General features: G+C 40.7%; 1 protein-coding gene across 12 annotated transcripts in view; it reads right to left on the bottom strand.

The window, feature by feature from the left end:
- Nucleotides 1-19,342, bottom strand: part of ZNF462 (zinc finger protein 462) — a 158,149-nt gene that overhangs the window by 86,404 nt on the left and 52,403 nt on the right. For all 12 annotated transcript variants that reach the window (XM_072991988.2, XM_020805038.3, XM_072991992.2 and 9 more), the window contains exon 2: nucleotides 326-578. In XM_072991988.2, the coding sequence (XP_072848089.2) occupies nucleotides 326-545 (220 nt within the window). In that variant the 5' untranslated portion in view covers nucleotides 546-578. The remainder of the gene's footprint in view (nucleotides 1-325; nucleotides 579-19,342) is intronic.

The following is a 19,342-nucleotide window of genomic DNA, read 5'->3' as shown; positions in this document are numbered from 1 at the left end:
TTTTAGTCAGAAATTGGAACAAAAGTTATGGACATATACACACTGCTGATCAAGTTAATGAAAACTTAGGGGACTGTGGTTCAAATGGATATTGCAATAAATTCAACAAAGTTTTGCAAATGAGAGCTAACAACAAAACATCATAATGACCTACTGTACATGAAATGTCACAACTGAGAGTCCATCTGTAAGGAAAAAATCCTATTAACTTTTATACGCTGTTCTAAGATGCAAACATAGCAAATATGACAACATTAAGAGTGTGGCAACAGAATAAATCTTAAAATAATACTTCACGTGAATTAAATTAAGGTATTATTTTTACCTGCTATCTCATCTGCAATTGCAAATTCATCTTTTACCGAAGAATATTCCACCTCAGCCTGGTCATTGCTATTCATGGAACTAAACCTTGACTGGCTAGGAGCTTCCTCAGCAACATCTGTGGGCTGCAGAAATGCAGTATGAACATCTTGAATGTGAGCTTTAAGATCTTCATAGGATGGTGCTCGAAAATCACAGCCATCACACTGCAGCACCTCCATAGTCCTTATTGGTAAGTTTTACATTAGGAAAACCTGGAAAGCAGAAAGAAGAAAATTATCAGAGAACCATTTAGCAATTTGGGTCAGGGTCATTAATGTATGACTCACTGATTCACCACAAGGTTACTGAAGTACAGATGTAGTCTTGAGCAAATACATGAAAATGTCATCAGAAACGTTCACCTTCACCCCCAAAACCAGCAGCAAAATAAAGAAGCAACAAATTCCTTCAGCCACCTTGCATGTGACATTCTAGAAATATTCAGGGGGGGGGTATCAAAGTTACTTTACGCACACAACTTGTGCGACTGACATTCTCTTTCCTTGCTTTGTCCAACTCTATCCTGCCATTAACACCAGTCCTTCTCTAGGAAAGAACAAGGAAGAATATGGTAGAAAACCATTTACAATAAACAGTAATACAGGGAACCTATTGTTTAAAAAGCTTCTAACACTCAACTGAAAGCAGAAACAAATTTACTTTTGAAATTTCATCCCATGCTTCCCTCCAAAGAGCTTAGGTGGCATACATGATATGGGCGATTTTCGCTGGACAATGTTTTGGTCTGTGCTTCGAAAGACGGGTTTTTTTTCAGGACCGTTTTTTGCAAGACAACGATTTTGACAGCTAGGTCCGCAACTCGCAAAATGGTTTCTCTATGGGCGATTTTCGCAAGACGATGACTATTTTCCTCATTGGAATGCATTAAATGGATTTCAATGCATTCCAATGTGGAACCGCATTTCGCATGACGATGTTTTCACTAAACAGCGATTTTCACTGAACTAATTAACATAGTCTTGCGAGGCACCACTGTATAGACTCTGCACTCCAGCACAGCTGTCCTCAATGGCATGCCCTTTAGATGCCTCTCAACATCTCAGACAGCATGCTGGCTATGGATAATGGGAATTGTAACCCAACATACCAGGAGGGTATAGTGTTGGAAAAGCTTTCTACTGCACAGTAGGTTTGGTGGAAAAGACTTTAACCAGCAATCTCACTTTCCAGTCCATTACTTTTAGTATTACAGATCTCTTAGTGATGTTTCTAATGATGATTGAATATTTTAAAATCTTCTCTAAGGAGTTAGAAAGAATACAGTGTCTAGTCCTCCTTTCATGGTACAATATGAATCTCTCAACAAGATGACAGTAATCATTTTGTGTTTCAGTATTTTGTGGACCATATGATTCTACTGTTCAAGGTAAGCATGCAACTTCTGCACACAATCTTAAAAAAATCTATTTAGATAATTCTGGGAGATGATTGCTAACTAAGCTGAATATGTATCATGTTCTGTAGAAAGAAGCATACATAAAAGACAGGATTAAAACAAAGAAGCCAGAATTGTGCTTCAGTGTGCATGGATCCAGTAGTAGCTATTATCTTAATGAACAGAAAGGCATGCTTTAACCTTTTCTCACATACTCCTGTAGGTCACATTCACTCTAGGAGCTCCACAAGTTCAAGAGATGGAACAGCAGCCAAAATATGCCATGATGAAAATTCCACTCTCTTACTGTAGTGCGATATAAAGTTACGCCTACAGTACACTACGTCTACAAGCTGAACCATATTATGTCCCTGTAGTACAAAAAGGAACTGCTGTCAAGATTCTGCATCAGAAGAAAGTTCATCCAGATAGCATGCTTTGTTTATTTATTTAGAAAACACTTCTAGACACAGTAAGCACAAAGGCATCTTCACCAACAGGATCCTGAACACTGCAATATGCTGGTTCCCCAGCTGTCCTTCCTCTTTCCACCCTTCTCTTTCCTTGTACTGAAAGAATAAATACTGGAACTGCCTCCCTTTCAGCTAACAAAGTTAAGAACAATCAAGATACTCAATCTTTCATGTGCAAGCGCCAGACCCAGACTATGTGGAAGAGGTTGCTATCTGCTCTGGATCAAATTACAGCAGTGAGGACTGTGGCCCCACCCCACAAGTCTCCTTTAACACAGTCCATTAGACCTGAAAACAATCCCCCCTCCCTCATAGCCACCATGGGGCTGCAAAATGACTCCTGAACGCAGAATGCTCCAGAGGAAAAAGTAGGAGCAGAAGAAAGAAAGAAAGAAGCAGATCTTCCAGTTTTCACTGCCATCTTCCTAACCTTCCCCCCTGCCCCTCAAATGTACAGTCCTTACATTTGAGCCAAACAAGACCCGGCTCTGCTGAATGTGTTTATCACACTTCCAAGAGATATGAGCTCCTGCGTCACTGAAGCTTTAAGACTCACTAAGCTGCCCTAGTCCTCTGAGCTTTAAGGGAGAGAGAGAGAGAGAGAACAAGAGGGAGAGGGTGTGCAGCCATTTTAGCTCAGACAAGCCATGTACTCAGAAACGGAGAGGCAGAGCTTGTAGCCAGCGTGCAACATGGCTTCACTTATCTCAGCCGCCTCTCCCGCATACAAAAGTCTTCTCCCTTCCCCCTTCTCTCTCACCCTCTCTGTCTCTCTTCCTCCAACCAAGCAACCACCATGAGGGAGAAGCAGACCTTCTCAGGATTTGGACCCTGAAAGAGCAACCTTTGCCTGAAGATGTTCTGTGAGACCAGCATCTTCTCCCCCCGCCCCCGCCCCAAACACAGCCAGAGGCAAAAGATTTCTCCTAAGTCTCATTCCCCAGAGATCCCACAAAACATTCAAGCACCAGCAAAAGGGCTACCCAAAATGTCCTCCTGCAACAGACCTCAAGTGTGCCACATTAACACCAGAACTGACAATGGCACAGGATGAAGAAAGAAAGAAAGAAAGAAAGAAAGAAAGAAAGAAAGAAAGAAAGAAAGAAAGAAAGAAAGAAAGAAAGAAAGAGAAAGATACGGAGGGAAGGAAGAAAGAGAGATATGGAGGGAGGGAAGGAAGGAAGGAAGGAAGGAAGGAAGGAAGGAAGGAAGGGAGAATAGGGTGGAAGAAAAGCCTTCCAGTATGTTTCAGCCTCTTGGGAGTCATTCTTCTCTGCACAGAAGACATACCATCTGACTCTGCCTGCCAGATTCCAAAGTCTAATGACCTTTGTTAATCACCAGCCAAGCTGTCTGCCTCAGCAAGCCTTGCCAATAGGCACACCCTTCCACACAAAGGCTGGAGCTATTCCTTTTGGAGAGAGGTTCTCTGAAAGCTCCATTGTGTAGGAAAACCAAGGGGAAAGAGTGAAAGGGGTGGGGTGGGGAGGGTAGACTCTCTTCCTTTAAATGCTGTGGAGTCTTTCAGGAAGAAAATGACTAAATGGCCTTCTTCTACTGTTTCTCCTTGTTGGGAAAGTTCTCTGATTGGCTTAGGAAACAAAAGAAGGGAGAGGGGGAAAAATCTCTCTCTCAGAAGGTAAAACCCAGCCTCTGCTGAGCAACCAAAAAGCAACAGAGAACTGTCAGCATTATAGGCTTGCATTTCCTTGAAGTTACCTTTGAAGGGTATTAACTCTGGCCTCCCCATATATAAATGTGCAAACTAAATATTCAGTTTGTTCTGTAGCAAAACCAGATTAAAGAGCTGTGTGACCACCAGGTCTTAATGGGAATACTCCTCGTGGAACAGCCCCTCCCCAAAATGCCCCAATAAAATGCACATGCATGGTCTCAATACATGTACTCTACCATAGCACCTATTCATTTCAACTGGCAGTGTCACAAAGAGAGTTTCCTGGAAGACTAGGACAGCAGGAAAAGCTTTTAAAATGCACCCCAACTTAAACAAAGAATCCCCAAGTCAAGGAAAACATCAATAATCTTTCAAGAGTAGCCATCAAGATTTCTTGTCAGGTACATCTCAACTGCCTTCAGTTTTCATAGCACCACGAAAAATCAGAAGAAATGTTGTTATCTCAATATTTCTTGTCATGGCTCAAATATTCCAAGACGAGGGATGGGGAATCCCCAAAGACAAAACATGGGTTTAAATAATCAAGGAAATTCAAAATACGATGTCTGCATTTTTCTTTGTCTATGGGAAATAAAGAGCAGAGGGACCCATCTGTCGGATGACGAGCGGCGCTCATTTTCACTGCAGATGTTAATATGCTGTCAAGATGCACACAAAAGAGAGATATATGGAAACAATATCAGCATGTTTGTCCATAATGACAAAGGCAGCAGTTGCAACATTTCCATGTGGTTGTAACCAGGATGGTCCAGAGTCTGCCACACATAGATAAATCTACTCCAAGATTAACCAGACTTTGTGTTAACCTTCCTCATTTAGCTCCCAGAATACAACTATGCAAATATGGCTGAACTGTGTGGAAGACTGGTAATACGTTTAGAAATGTTTTGAGACAATGGTCAGGGTCTAGTTACAACAAATAGGAAAGAGTACCCAAAGGAGATGTAATTCAAGGGTGGCAGACATTTGGCACAGGAGACATTTTGGACGACTCACAGATTCCTCAGCTTGTATTGCCAGTGATAAATGACTGAGCCCAAAATGCCCAAAGTGCCTACGGTCCATAACCCTGGAACTAGGACCTTGATTTGTGAAAGAGGCAAAAACAAAAAGCCAAACACATCACATACTCTAATTTCTAATCAAGGTTTTTTTTTCTTGTTTGAGAAAACAAACCATAATACTAATTCTATCTAGCAGTAAAGAAGTATGGTTTTGTTTTGTTTTTTTGGAAACAGCAACCCCTTGTCATTCCAGAGAGGAAGGTATTTGTGAAAGAGAATGTCCTTTCAAAAGCATGCAGAAGTAAAGAATAAGCTCTGTGTGACCAAAAGAAGAAGGGTATTAACATAAAAATATTATGCTTCAGACACTCCACTAACCTAGGCCAAGTACCTTTACATTACTGTAAGCAGTTATCTGGATCCCAGCATTTTTTGAAATTGTTCCAACATTTGAAGCCTTTCAAACTTCAAAGCATGTGTTGCCTTAGTAATTTAAGGAACTAGACACACAGTATACATGCATGTCTACACAGGTTACAATCTTCCAGACACCCACTGTTAAATATTCCTTCTAAACAAAATGGGAGTTTTGTGCATGTTGAGTGTCTCGTTAAGGCCCATTTCAAGAGATACCAACATAGGAAGGCAGGAAGGTAGGAACAAAGGAATTTTCTTGTGGGGGAATAAAAAATGGTTATGTGAACTCACCAAAGATATTCTTGAAGAAAAGAAACTGTGCATGGACTTGCTTTCTCCATGCACTTGAGAAAACTTCTCTTAACGGAATCCAGAAGGCCCTCGTGTTGGTCTAATCTCTCCGTGCTGGAGAAAGATTAATCTACCAGAAATAAACTTTGAAACGGCAATGCGTTTCAACAGCTAACTAATTATAGACCTTACAAAACCTTCATGAAATAGATCCTGAAGGACCATAAATACCACAGGGCATGCATTCATTTATTTTTTCTCTCCCACAGACATTTTGATTTAAAACCACAGTAAACCAGTATTTACTACTGTAAAAACTTTCTGCTGTCACCTCTAGGCTGTTAATGAAATGCTTTTCATGACCTCTTTTCTGCATTTTCAGGAGAAGTCAACTGAACATTAACAAAGCTCCCCACTGTTGGTACTTTTAACTTGTAACCGACATGCTTTCGTCACATTAGGCCCACTGTGGATATAACACTGTGCCCTGAAAACCAGGGCTGGGCATTTGGAAGCTAGCTCTGGAATGCATTCTTTCTTCTGGTGCTTTTGAACAGAACAACCAGCTCATCCCATGTACAAAACGATCAAGTTCCTTTCCCAGAAGGATTTCCAAACTCACTTCAACTCAAAAGTTTCATCTTCTCATTTGTGAGTGAAGCATAGCTAATATTAATCACGATTATAGGCATATATGTAATTATAAAACTCACTATGTCATTTCAACTTTATTTGCAGCAAGAGTCAATGCCGCATCTTCAGCCACAGATAAAAGAGCAATACACCCTTACTCTTTGGCTGCTTTTAATGGGTCCACAGTATACTTTTGGAAAGCATGAAGTGTCTAGGAGACTTCAACATATTCACCAAAGACATGGAAATTAGCCCTTTGGATCATTTCAGCAATGTGGAGAGGGGGGATCTGCTGCTTGGGTAACAGCCTATCCTCCATATTACCTTACCCGGGCTTCATGCTCTGGAGAGGACACTCCTTGATTCAGAACATGTTACCATAGTCTCTTGAGGCTGAAGGATGCCTATGACCACTGCTGAGTGAGAAAGCAGAAACTGGTGACAGGATGTGGCTACCTCAAACAGAAAAGCAGCAAGAATTGGTGTGGTGACCATAAGCTTGAGAGGAGCCTTAACGTATATGGGCCATCTGCTTTACATAGATCTAACATGGTGAAGGACCAGCAGCAGGGAGGAAGTAGACAGATGCTGAGCTGGTTAAAAGCAGCTTATGAACACTGGAGAAAATACCAAGCTACAATTTGTGGCTTCACAGGAATGGGCTGGAGTTTCCTAATGTATAAAATGAGCTTATACTCAGATATCTTGTTGCTAAAAAAAGACACCAGAGGTATTTGCATGAACACATAAACACACTTACATACAGTACCCACATACCAACAACTTTCCTGGTGATACCAGGTACAGGGATTAAAAAAAAAAAAACATCAGTGGACTTCCACATGTGAAATAATGCACTATTAATTTGACCTTTTGTAGTGGGTGCATCCAACGGATATATAAAAAGCAGGAGGTCAGTGGAGTGTTAAGATGAGATTTTGTGTTACTGGTTAGCATGCAAACCCTTCAGCCTTTCAAAATAAATCTTAAAACTATAAGATTTTTTTGCCCTCCCACTCTTGAAATAAAGGGACGGATGCAGGTGATGGAGCCACGCCAAGGGCCACATTTTATTCTTATTTCCAATTTCCCTCATCCTGCAGAGGGGCCTGAATGTTGTGTGGATCCTTGGGGCAGGCACCAGAGGTATCTCTTACCCCTTTCCTGTCCCCAAATGGTCGAGTCCCAAACCTCTGGTCAGAGCTGTATTCTGGATGGCTCATACCCGGCTGGCTAAAACTGATGAACTCTCCCCAACATCCAGTCCTCTTGATGTTAGTTGGGCAGCCTTCACGGCTTGCTCCCCCCACCCACCCATGCACACTCATCCCAGCGATACCTTCATTTAGGATGCCCCAGTGTACACAAGAGCAAGCAGGACATTCTTATAAACAGAAGTACTGTTTCCTGACAGAATCCTTCCAATTTACTACTTAACTGATACGAGTTTGTGTTCAATTGTTGACTGACTGTGTCTAGCCCTAAGGTATTTTAATATAATAAAGTACACACAAGGCTTGGTTGTTTCTCATGTGACATGGGAAGCAAGTGGACAGATATACAAGTAGGGATCTAAAGAGTCAACTCTAATTCCTTTGCCTCACTGTGGAATGGAAATCTCAGACTTCAGGCATTCACACTAATTTTAACCACTGGCAGTTCATGGCCCAAGGCAGAAGGAGGGGAACCTCATCCCAAAAACTAGGCCTAAATGAGAGGCATGAGTATTGGAAGAAGCCATATTAAGTCCACACTGTGTTCACCTTCCATTTGTTTCAGAAGTCCCAAGTCAACCCAATCTTAATGTTCTCTTCCTATCCTGTCTCCACAGCTCACAATGGCTGATATTCCTATCACCCATTGGCTGGGCAATCTCTTTACAAAATCAAGTTGATTCATCTTCACTAGATGTGCTACCAAGGAGATATTACAACTCTATGGCATACAGCACAGAAAACATTGCTTGGGTCTGTCCATTGCAGGAAATTAGGTTTTGAGCTTTTGTACTATGAGGAAGTTTAACTGTGGCATTTTTTCAGTTCATTACAGTAAACTTTTATTGGCAAAGCAACAGAGGTTTTAATTGGCTTCTTCAGCTTTTTGTTTACAAACTTGTTGGTAACGCCAAACATTAAAACAACAGGATGAAATTGCCCTCCAAAACAATTCAGTGCTAGATGATCAAGTTCACGTAATAGCCTGATAGTAGTGTTTATTTTTCAAATATGTCAAAATGCAACACTACACACACACACACACACACACACACACACACACACACACATACATATGTGTGTGTGTGTGTCCTTTCTTTTTTTCCAGTCATTAGTCAGAGGAAACATTCAGCCATCCTACTGCCATATCTGGTAGCAAGTCTTCAAAAGTCATTATAATTTATGATTATCACTGCTCACATACACCCTCCATAAAATACTTCCACTCCCACTAGCATTATTATTGTCAAATTGTTTCTCACCTTTCCTCCCTTGAACTACTTCCATTCTGCATTGTGCTGGAATTAGTCACTAGCCAGTTATCTTTGATTAATTGTGGCAACTTTCAGATTAGCTACACTAACGGTAATGAACAACTGTAGTAAGATGATACATATAAAAACATAATAGTGTAGGCCTCTTTTTGCTAAAGACTTCTTAAACCTGTTAAAGGACAAACCCAGTATTATGCTCAAAAAGAACAATATAACCTTTACAGCACTGTGCCACACATATCAAGTCCAACTTATAAGAAAAAAGCTACTGAAATGCATGCAGAGAGAGAGAGAGAGAGAGAGAGAGAGAGAGAGAGAGAGAGAGAGAGAGATTGTTTATTGGTGAAGGGTTATGTCCAGTTTACTGTGTCAGTATGTTAGTATATGAGATGAGAGAGACAGGTAGGGAAACTCAGCTCTGACACTCTTGCATTGCCAGGCCTAAGGGCCCTGATTCACAATGTTAGGAAAACCACAATGTTCTACCAAATGTGATTGGAGGCAACCATAATTCAGGCTGGCCTGCACCTTGCGCTCTTACCCCCATCTCTTGGCAGCTGCTTTTTCCTCTATTATGAAGCAAAAAGAGCAATGTGGTTTTTTTTACTTTGTAAGCAGAAGTATAGGAGTTTTTTTTTAAAAAAAAAATCCAAGGTGGGCAATGGGCTGAACCAAATCCAGGGCCATCTCATGCATCCAAATCTTTAATACTGTTAGCAGATAATGGAGTACATTTGAACACATGGAATATTGACATAATAAGTGCTTTATATTGTTTAATAAGCAATATTTAAAGATAAGGAAGTCATTAACAACCATGAAGGTGTATTCACTAGATAGCCAAACCAACCAAGCGAATGCAAAAAGAGCATCTACAGTCTCAGGGAATTTATCACAGTACTTATAAACATTATTTATTGTTATTAAACTTAATGATAGAAATGTTCAAACATTCACAGAGTTCACACAAAACTCCTTTATGACAATAACTAATTAACAATTTAATATACAAACAAGCAGCCTACTGGAATGCTGTGGCCTCCTTGGTTTCATTCAAGTATCGAAAGAGATCTCTTTAGCTAATTTTCTGCAGATAATAGCAACGTGGTTAGGCCTTTCTTGAGCATTTACCAGTATCAGATAACATATGCTCACCTGATGCAACCAACCAACCAAATAATACATTCTTACTATTTTTAATTCAATAAAATTTGGTTCTCTTTCTGTCCCCTCTCTCCAGTTCGCCCATAGCCCAGTCCTCTTCCTTGAGAGTTCCTACTTTCCCCACCTTACAGCTGTCTGGCAAAGATTTAGCAGTGTCAAGTAGGTTCTAGGGATTTTTGACTTTCCATCTGACTCAGAAAGACCATTGCTATGGAGGTCAAAGATGAACATTCATACAATACATGCATGATATCAAGTCGATTCCAATGTATGGAGGCCTTTCCCATGGCTTTTAGGAATCAAATACTGAGAAGTGGTTTGCTATTCCTTCTTCTGGAGTTGGCGGGGTGGGGCGGGGGGGGGACATTTTAGGCCTGCGCTGCTTACCCAGGGCTAGACGGACTAACACTCTTCCTGGGAGGCATAGTGGGAAATGGAATTGGCAATCTGTAGCTCTGCAGTCAAGTACCCAACTCACTCAGCTATCCAGGCAGTGAAAGTTCATATAGGCACTATTGCACATGTGAGAACAGCATATTGCATTGAACTTTCTACCCAAAGCAACTATGCATTATTTCAGCTCACTGGAAGAATCCTGGGCAGAAAAAGTTGAACTGATAGAAGAGAAACAAGTGTGATTTAACTAAATTCTGCTCCTGTTTCCATACAAGCAAAAGACTGTTCTGACCGTAAACAGATTCTACAGGCTGTTTGAGAGAAAATAGGGACATATATTCAAACAGGATGAGAAACAGCTTTACCACTATACAGCTCCTACTTTGGTTAGTCTCAGTAGTCACGAAACATTACTTTAGGCCTGTTGCCAAACATAGATAATCTAGAAGAAAAGTGGATATGGTGGAATTCACTGTGCACAAAAGAGGTAACTCAGTTGACTATAATTATTCATGTAAATATTTGAAGTGTTCAAATCTCAGGCTAGATCTACAGATTGCAAGGCAACTAGAGCAATTTTAGGGGGGGGAATTAAAAGAACTGAACAGAAAAAAATATGGACAGAAGTCCACTGTTAGATCAAGTTCAAATCACAGCCACCAGTCCTGAAAGGTTTAGATGACGAGCCACATTTTAGATTGTTGCAAGAACCAGGCCAGTGTCAGCACCAAATGGGCCTCAGCTGGATGGATGCGCCACAACTAGGGCACCACACCAAAGAAAATCTCTAGGAGGCAGGAGCACAACTGCATCAGAGGGTGACAAAAAGTGAAAGTGAAAGAATGACCAAAGGCAACCTACACTGAAGCATGCAACAGAACTTCTCTAGAGAGAAGGTTACTTGCCCTAGCACATCTCCTGCTTTGTCATGCTTTAACCAGCATGAGTAGATTGGAGCTTAGATCTGGAAGGAAAAAATGTTTCATGATGGGTCTTGCTCTAACTTGCCAAAAATGTTTTTTAAAAAAAAAAAAAAAGAAAAGAAAGAAACTTGAGAAAACTGATCAAGGGAGAAAATATAAGCAAAGCTAACTGATTTTTCCCCCTCAAATTTAAGATATTTCACCCCACCTTCCTCCTTAAAAAGGACCCAATGCAGCTCAGATCGTTAAAAGACAATATTTAACACTAACAATAGTGAGTACACAAGTACAAACATACAAAACCAATACCATACAAAAAATATAAGTGACACCAAAACACATTCAAAGCAGTAACATACAACAACCGATTTTAAAACCCACTCAGGCAGTCGCCACTCAGGGAAAGCTTGCCTGAACAAAAAGGTCTTTTGCCTGTTTGTGGAAGGATAGCAAAGATGGGGCCAGTCTGGTCTCCTGTGGGAGGGAGTTCCAAAGTCTGGGAGGAGCGACAGAGAAGGCCCTCTCCTGTGTCCTTACCAAATGTGAATGTGGTGGGGCAGAGAAAAAGGCCTATCCTGATGATCTTAATACTTGAACAGGCTCATAAGGGGAGATGCGGTCTAGCTATGGTATATTTCCTCTGCTGGAAGAAGCATTCCTTCTTTGACACCCTTCTAATCAAGTTGGTTGGTATGCAGATAAAATTAAGGCCCATGGAAGAAACCAAATGTGAAAGCTACAATCTGGTAGAGCATGAGCCACCAACTTTTTTTTAATCACGGAATTACTCCCATAGAGCTTGCTTTCCAAGGAGAAAAGGATTTACTTACACAACAGAATGAAAGCTAAGGTTCCCCAACCATATTACTCAGGAAAGGAGAGAGAGAGAGCAGACAAGGGTGTTTTTATATCTAATATCTCTTAATGAAAGTATCTGAGCCCTTGGAGGGTGAAATGTTCAAAATTTGGGGGCTTTAATCTCAGTATTCTTACTGGCAATCCCATCAGATGTCCCTTGGATCTGGCAGCCAGCATCTGGTAGTAACATTTTCCAGAGACTCTCCGTTTGCCACAAGGAGAATCATAAAAGAATGGATGAGTCATGCTGATTCCACTACCAGCCTGTAGCATACTTGTCGTCTCCTCTGTCGCATCTGCTGAAACGGAGAAAAGAGAGACGGACTTGGGCCTATACCATGAGCCTCCCAGTCCTGCCAGGTATTTGCATTTCTAAACAGTGATGGGAAACTTAGTAGAAAAAGATAAGCAGCAACTGTGATTCTTACTGAGAGACACTGAGCTTGCCGCTGTCGCTGTTTCATGCAAGCAAGTCACATATGACTTACAGCAAACCCAGTAGGGTTTTCAAGGCATGGGAGATATCTAATGAGTGGTTTTATCACTGCCTTCCTTCAGTGAGTTTCCATGGCCAAGGGGGGATTTGAAGCCAGATCTCCTCATCCTGAGTTCAACACTCAAGTCTCCTACACCACACTGGCTCTCACTGAACCTACTAACAGTTAATTAAATTTATCTTTCCCCATCTCTGGCCTTCAATGTGCTTAAACCCTACCACCTGCCCTGACTTCATCCCCTTAAATACTGGGAACAGGAAGAATAGACGGAAGGATTTCATCCAATTTATCCACTCATTAAAATGTTTGTAAGTCATCCTTCCTTCTGAAATTTGCACTTCAGGGTAGCGTGCAACAATATTATCCTCCTGTAATAACCTTTTATGATTTCTATGTCTTCATAGCTTAACAGTCCATTGCACTCTTAAAGGTACTTTTCCAGAAGTATCTATACTGAATATTTATGCTTTTAAAACCAAATATCCTCAACTTTCTTCCTGTTATTGTGTTAATATCTTACTTGACAAAGAAGAAGCTCAATCGCTCTCAGATTCCCTGTTCTGACCTCCCCATTTCCCCTTCCTCAGCTGGTGAATAGAGTATGCAAAAATTGCATATTCAACTCTCTTTGCTGTACCACCTTTGCTTCTTTTAATTGCTGTCGGAAGGATAGTCTTCTTCTGCAGGCTGATACAAGGGCTCATCCTGCCTGAGAAGTTGAAGATGTAAAACCATTGTGCTTCAGGAAACTCCTAGTTCACAAGGCACCATTCATGAATACTGTGGTCTTCCCCATTCTTTATTCCTAAATCAGGTGAGCTGAGTATGCTTCAAAGCATCTGTAACACGCTTCTTTGCCTCCCAGGGTTCAGCCTTCTTACTGCCATGTTTCAGACCACTTTCTAATTACGGCTCAGGAGTACTAATATCTACTGCACCTCACAGGCTGTTAAGTGACTGATTATTTTAATCACCCTCAATTAACTGATTTACGGCTTTAAAGTGTGTGATGCTTTATAGACTAACAATACAGGAAGTCAGACTCTTGCCCCAAGCAGATTAAAATAAAAAATGATATACAGAGGGAGGAGAAGGTAGCAGGGTCAGTATATGATTTGCCTTTGGACTGTGTACAAGGACGTTGCCCTCTGGAAGATACTCTGAACAGATGACCATGGCACCATCGACAATTAAATATGGATATTTAACACTGCTCAAGCAAGACTGTGAACGAAGGACAACATCTTCCTTCAGCTACTAGGTGATACTGTATTGTGATTCCAGCTGCAATTGAATCAGTTAGTGGGTGAAATAGATTTTATTCCAACTTCTCATATATGGGGTTTGCCATATTTCTGTATGCCCACCCCAGCCAAAAAGGAACATTGTGTTTCAGTATAAGACTAAAGCAGAGTGTGTGCTGAATGACTGGCAGCTCTTCGGCTAGCAGGACTGCGAGAGACTTCTAGTCAACACCAGAGGTGAAATCTGAAACTACACTTCTGACTAGAGTCTGTAGGCCCCATTTTGAAGCTCACTTCTAACAAAGGAAGTTGGCCTTCACATCTGGCCACAATTTTCAGAACTGCTATATGTTTTTTTTCCCTGCACCATCCACAGCACTGTGGTGCCCAGTCAGATGAAGACTCATACAGATCAAAAGCCAGCTTCTCTTTGTAATTTTTTAGTGGTCTAATAAAGGTATCACCCACCCTTTGGATCGATTTTCTTTAGTTACACATTCTTAGCCTTGGCAAGTAGGAGAAAAAGATTTTTAAGCAAAGTGAGATGTGCATGTGTGGGTTTTTATCAGTGAATGTGAGAGCTTGTACAAACAGATATTTTTGAAGCTAGTTGCAGCTTTTGTCATCTGGCCTGTAAAAAAAACACAGAACATTTGGAATGACTAAAACTGCCTACCACAATTCTTCCTATTGCTCCTTTAAACTGAGATAGAGACACATAGTGAGTGAGGCTGAGCTGTGAACAAGAAATAGTTCAAAGCCCATCTCTCAGCAGATGGCCACAAATAAGTCACTCTCTCAGCTTGAGAAGGCGCACACTCTCAGTGTTCAACAGTGGGAACAGATAATCATATTGTAGCCTTAACCAACTTGGTGCCCTCCAGATTATTTGGACTGTATTACCCATGTATTCTATCTAACAAGACCGGTGTCTTCATCTTGAGCTGATGGCCATGGAAACTTGTGGAGAGCATCAGTTTGTGGAAGGCGGATGTTATTGGATGACTAACCGATGTGTAATATTGAGAATACAGTGTAAAATGTTTTATCACATTCAGTGAACCCAAAGACAACCAGGAGCAGCAAGGAAAGAAATCCCTCCCTTTGTACAGAATTACTTCCTCTTTGGTCCAGGAAAAGAAATACTGGGTTGTCTTGAGTCCCTGTATAGGGGCAAGGGCAGGATGTAAATAAAATAGCAATAATATATGTTATCTCTTTGTATGGAACCCTCTTAACATTCACTCTTTCCTTATTCACACCAGTGTTGCACAATTTCAAATTATGGATGTATATGAAATAAAGGTAAAAACTAAAAACAAATTAAAATTATAAAATAATTAGACTACTTTTGACCAGAAGCAGGCTACTTCCATAGTGTTATATCAGCCATTTACTAGATCTTCTTTTGTACATGTGGTGGGGCATAAATTTTAGGGGCTACACTATTTAATATCATTTCCTGAAACAATTTGTATAAGTAGCATAGTAAGGCGATTGGTCTGTAGCTTTTGGAATCTAGTGGTTCTTTGCCATGTTTCAGTATGTTTCTTAACATTAACTTTAGGAATGAAAAGCAAAGCTGGAAGAAAAACATAATTAAGCTTTGGGTGCCCCCCCCCAATAAGAGCAAACAAGAAAGCATATACTGTACTTGATTGTGAGTCCAATGACCGTATGGAAAATTCCTGACATGCCCTACATGCTTCACCATCATGTTAGTGGATTATCACTATCATTTTTTATTTCATTTTGTAACAAGAGCTAGAAGCACGTCAGAGGCACATGACCCTTGGAAAAAGGAAGCTGGCTTGAAGCTGGCTCATGATTTTCTGAACTTTCATGTTTTATTCTGCACTATCTCACACCATGCCAATACCCTGTAATGATTGTTGTTGTTTAGTCATTGTGTCCGACTCTTCGTGACCCCATGGACCAGAGCACGCCAGGCCCTCCTGTCTTCCACTGCCTCCTGGAGTTTGGTCAAAGTCATGTTGGTAGCTTCGGTGACACTGTCCAACCATCTCGTCCTGTAACGATTACATTACTATAATTGCTATAAGGTGTAAAATGAGAAAAACCACAGTAAGCACTCTAAACCTACACTTCTTTCCATGATTTAATCTTCCAGGGTAGCCCTAACTAAAGCTTGGCATAACTTCCCGAAAATACAAACAAGCCATCTCTTGCTGTCAACCAAAGGCAATTCTGGGAAATCAACAGCACCCAAGAGGTGTTAGAATAACTCTCAGTAATTTAAATCAGCCTTACCCAATGTGGTGCCCCCGCCAAAGTACAACGTAAATTCTAGGGATTGCAATCAAAAATATCTGGACAGCACCAGACCATGTAAGGCAGATTTAGACCTCATTATGTACAAAATAAATAGGCAATCATTTCTACTAGATGAAAGGCAGCACATACAAAGTTTCACCCAAGTAAATAGACCATCCACCGCAGATCTTAAGCAATCCTATGCACACTTTACCTGAAGTAAGCTTCACCAAACATAGAAAGACTTGTGCGCTGGTATATATGGAAGAGTGGGAAGATTGCCATCATCCTGGTGCTTATTTGAGATTAGTGAATGCAGTCCTGCTTATTTCTAGTTCCCGTTCACCGAACTGGGCCATACAGAAGGGACTGAGAAACTGCATCACGGAAATAGAAGAATTTCCCTCCCATTGTTGATTGTCCCAAAACAAGCTGCTCATTGCTTGCACCGAGTCCAGAATACATTATGTGATCCAGATTTAGACAGCCCTATTCTTGAGTCTATAATGCTGACAAAACAAGGAGGCAAGGCTGGTTGACTGAAATACCACAAAATCATCTCATATAAGCCTACTAGGCTGTTAAGATCTTCTGGGGAGGCCCATCTCTTGGTTCCACCACTCTCCTGAGTTCGTTTGGTGAAGACACATGAGAGGGCTTCTCAGAGGCTACTCTCAGGCTTTGGAATGAACTGCCCCCTTCCTATTGTCCTTTGTTGGGCAATGACTCTCCTTTCAGGCAGACTTTTAAATTATAAGTGTAAGGGGAACACTCTATTATTTTCTCAAATTTGGGCAATTCACAATGTTTTCAAAATTGTTTTCTATTTTCACCAATGTTTAATTGTTTTTAATATACAGTTTTATATGCCATTTTAAACTTATTACTGTATGATTGTAATTGTTACAAGCCACCTTTGGTCCCCTGTGGGGAGAAAGGCAGTATGTATGTACGTAAAATAAAAATTAAAATAAAATCTCTCCCCATCTTTCAGTTTTTGCCCAAAACATGACCAGATCCTGTGTGTTAGGGTAGAACCAGGAAAAAGAGGACAGAGTTCCTGCAGGTTTAACTGTTGTTTGAAAGAAGGAATATCCGCTTATTTTGCTCATCATGTGAGCTATGCTTGTAGAAATTCCCTTCTTCCACACAGGCTATTTATAGGTACAGGAACTGTGTTCTCTTTTCTATGTGACCACCCTACAATACAGAGAAAAAAGAAACTGAAAGAGGGACTACGCCAAAAGAGCTCCACGCAAATACAGTATAATTTCCATTCTACTGCATACTAAAACCAGTCAAATCATAAGCAGCAGAAATGCTTCTCAATCAAAATCCCCAATATTCGTCTACCCTGTTTCCCCGAAAATAAGACCTAACCTGAACATAAGACCTATTATGATTTTTCAGGATGCTTGTAATGTAAGCCCTACCCCCAAAATAAGCCCCAGTTAAGTGAAACCCTGCCCTCCACCATTGTGCAGCAACCTGAAGATGACATGACTGTATTTTAATAAATGTAGATGGTTATACATGAAAAAAAAACATCCCCTGATAATAAGCCCTAATGTGGTTTTTGGAGCAAAAATTAATATAAGACCCTGTCTTATTTTCGGGGAAACACGGTATAGTCTTGTGAACAGACTGCCTCTGGCAAAACAGCATCAGGCACAGTAGTTGAAGCGATATTGGAACAAATGTCTGGACGTGAAATATTGTTGCGGGCTGCTGCTGCGAGTTAATAAGTTTGCAGAGTACTCTGTATTCATTTGTTTAACAATGGCACACCTACAAGCCACTCCAAGGAAGAACAAAGATTTAATCAAAATGCTACGGTTTCAAGGCTAACTTGTGAAATGGGGATAAAGAACGATAGATATGGAAAATGTTATGTATTACCTTTTTAAGAGGGAAGCCGAGAAGGCCTCAGTCAAGGCTCACCAGCCTTGTGGGAGGAACAGAAGGCAATGCTTGTAGTCTCTCAGGGAGCAGCTAGAAGTGACAGCTGGAGGTCTGCATTATGTCCTCAAAAACCAGGAGAATCCTGGGCCTATTCAGTTAAGTTTCATGTTTCTTAAAGTTAGACATTGCTCCTTGTTCCAGGAGGCTTTAATAAATGACCATTAGCGAAGACATCTATGCACATGATGTGTTTTTTCAATATTCAAAAGAAACTGGGTTTCATGCCCATGATGGGTAGGTTTAAATAGGCTTTACTGGAAGGCATGGAGACTTTTGTCTTATTGAGCTGTATGACTTAATTAGATTTCATTTTAACTCAAAGCAACCGCTGTAGACTTCCCTGCTCAGCAGTAATTAGGAACCGGTTTCAACATTAAAGGCTCTTCAAGTGCCACGCTGTTTGCCTGAGACAGGAGAGTCTACCCTAGCTGGTAAAATAAAGCAGCCTGCTAAAAAGTGTTGAGCCTTTCGGGGAAGGTACAGTAAATATCCAAATGCTAAAATCAAACATGCTTTTGTCCACTGGCAATAGATGGCAAAAGACAGCAGATGGGAAGCAATCTAAATATACATATTTCACTTTAGAAACACCCAGTGATACCTACCATGGGGGGGGGGGTTAGCAAAGAGAAGTGAGATGTCTGTTGCCAGCACAATGTCTGAAAGGAGAAGATCTGCCACCTGCCTAAAACTAAGCAAGCCTCACAATGGGAGATCCCAGATCTAGTTGGAAGACTGAGATCACAGATACACTGGTCTTGAATTTCACAATGGAAGAAGGGTGGATTTGTAAATGCACAAAATAAATGAGTAATTCTTATGATGAGGGTAAGCTAGTTGGATATCTCACTGAATTGGGTAACTAGCTGTGGACCCAGAGGCTGGAAGTTCACCGTGGCTTGTAGGAGAAGAGCCAATATTGATTGATTGATTGATTGATTGATTGATTGATTGATTGATTGATTGATTGATTGATTGATTGATTGATTGATTGATTGATTGATTGATTGATTGATTGATTGAATTTGATTTGATTTGTATCCTGCCCATCTGGTCTATACGACCGCTCATTCATCTATGGGTACTCTGAGACCATGCAAGCAGCATAGTCTCAGAGTACCCATAGATGAATGAAATGATAAACCACTTCTAAGCACTTTATACCTAAGAGATCCAGGAGAGAATCACTGCAATGGAATCGATAGGACATAATTATTAAATTAAGCACTAACTTTATATTCATATTCCATAGAATTTAGG

Source organism: Pogona vitticeps, chromosome 2, assembly GCF_051106095.1.
Source record: "Pogona vitticeps strain Pit_001003342236 chromosome 2, PviZW2.1, whole genome shotgun sequence".
In the NCBI taxonomy this organism is placed as follows: Eukaryota; Metazoa; Chordata; class Lepidosauria; order Squamata; family Agamidae; genus Pogona; species Pogona vitticeps.
Note: the sequence above shows the minus strand (reverse complement) of the source record. Positions and strands in the feature narration are given on the sequence as shown.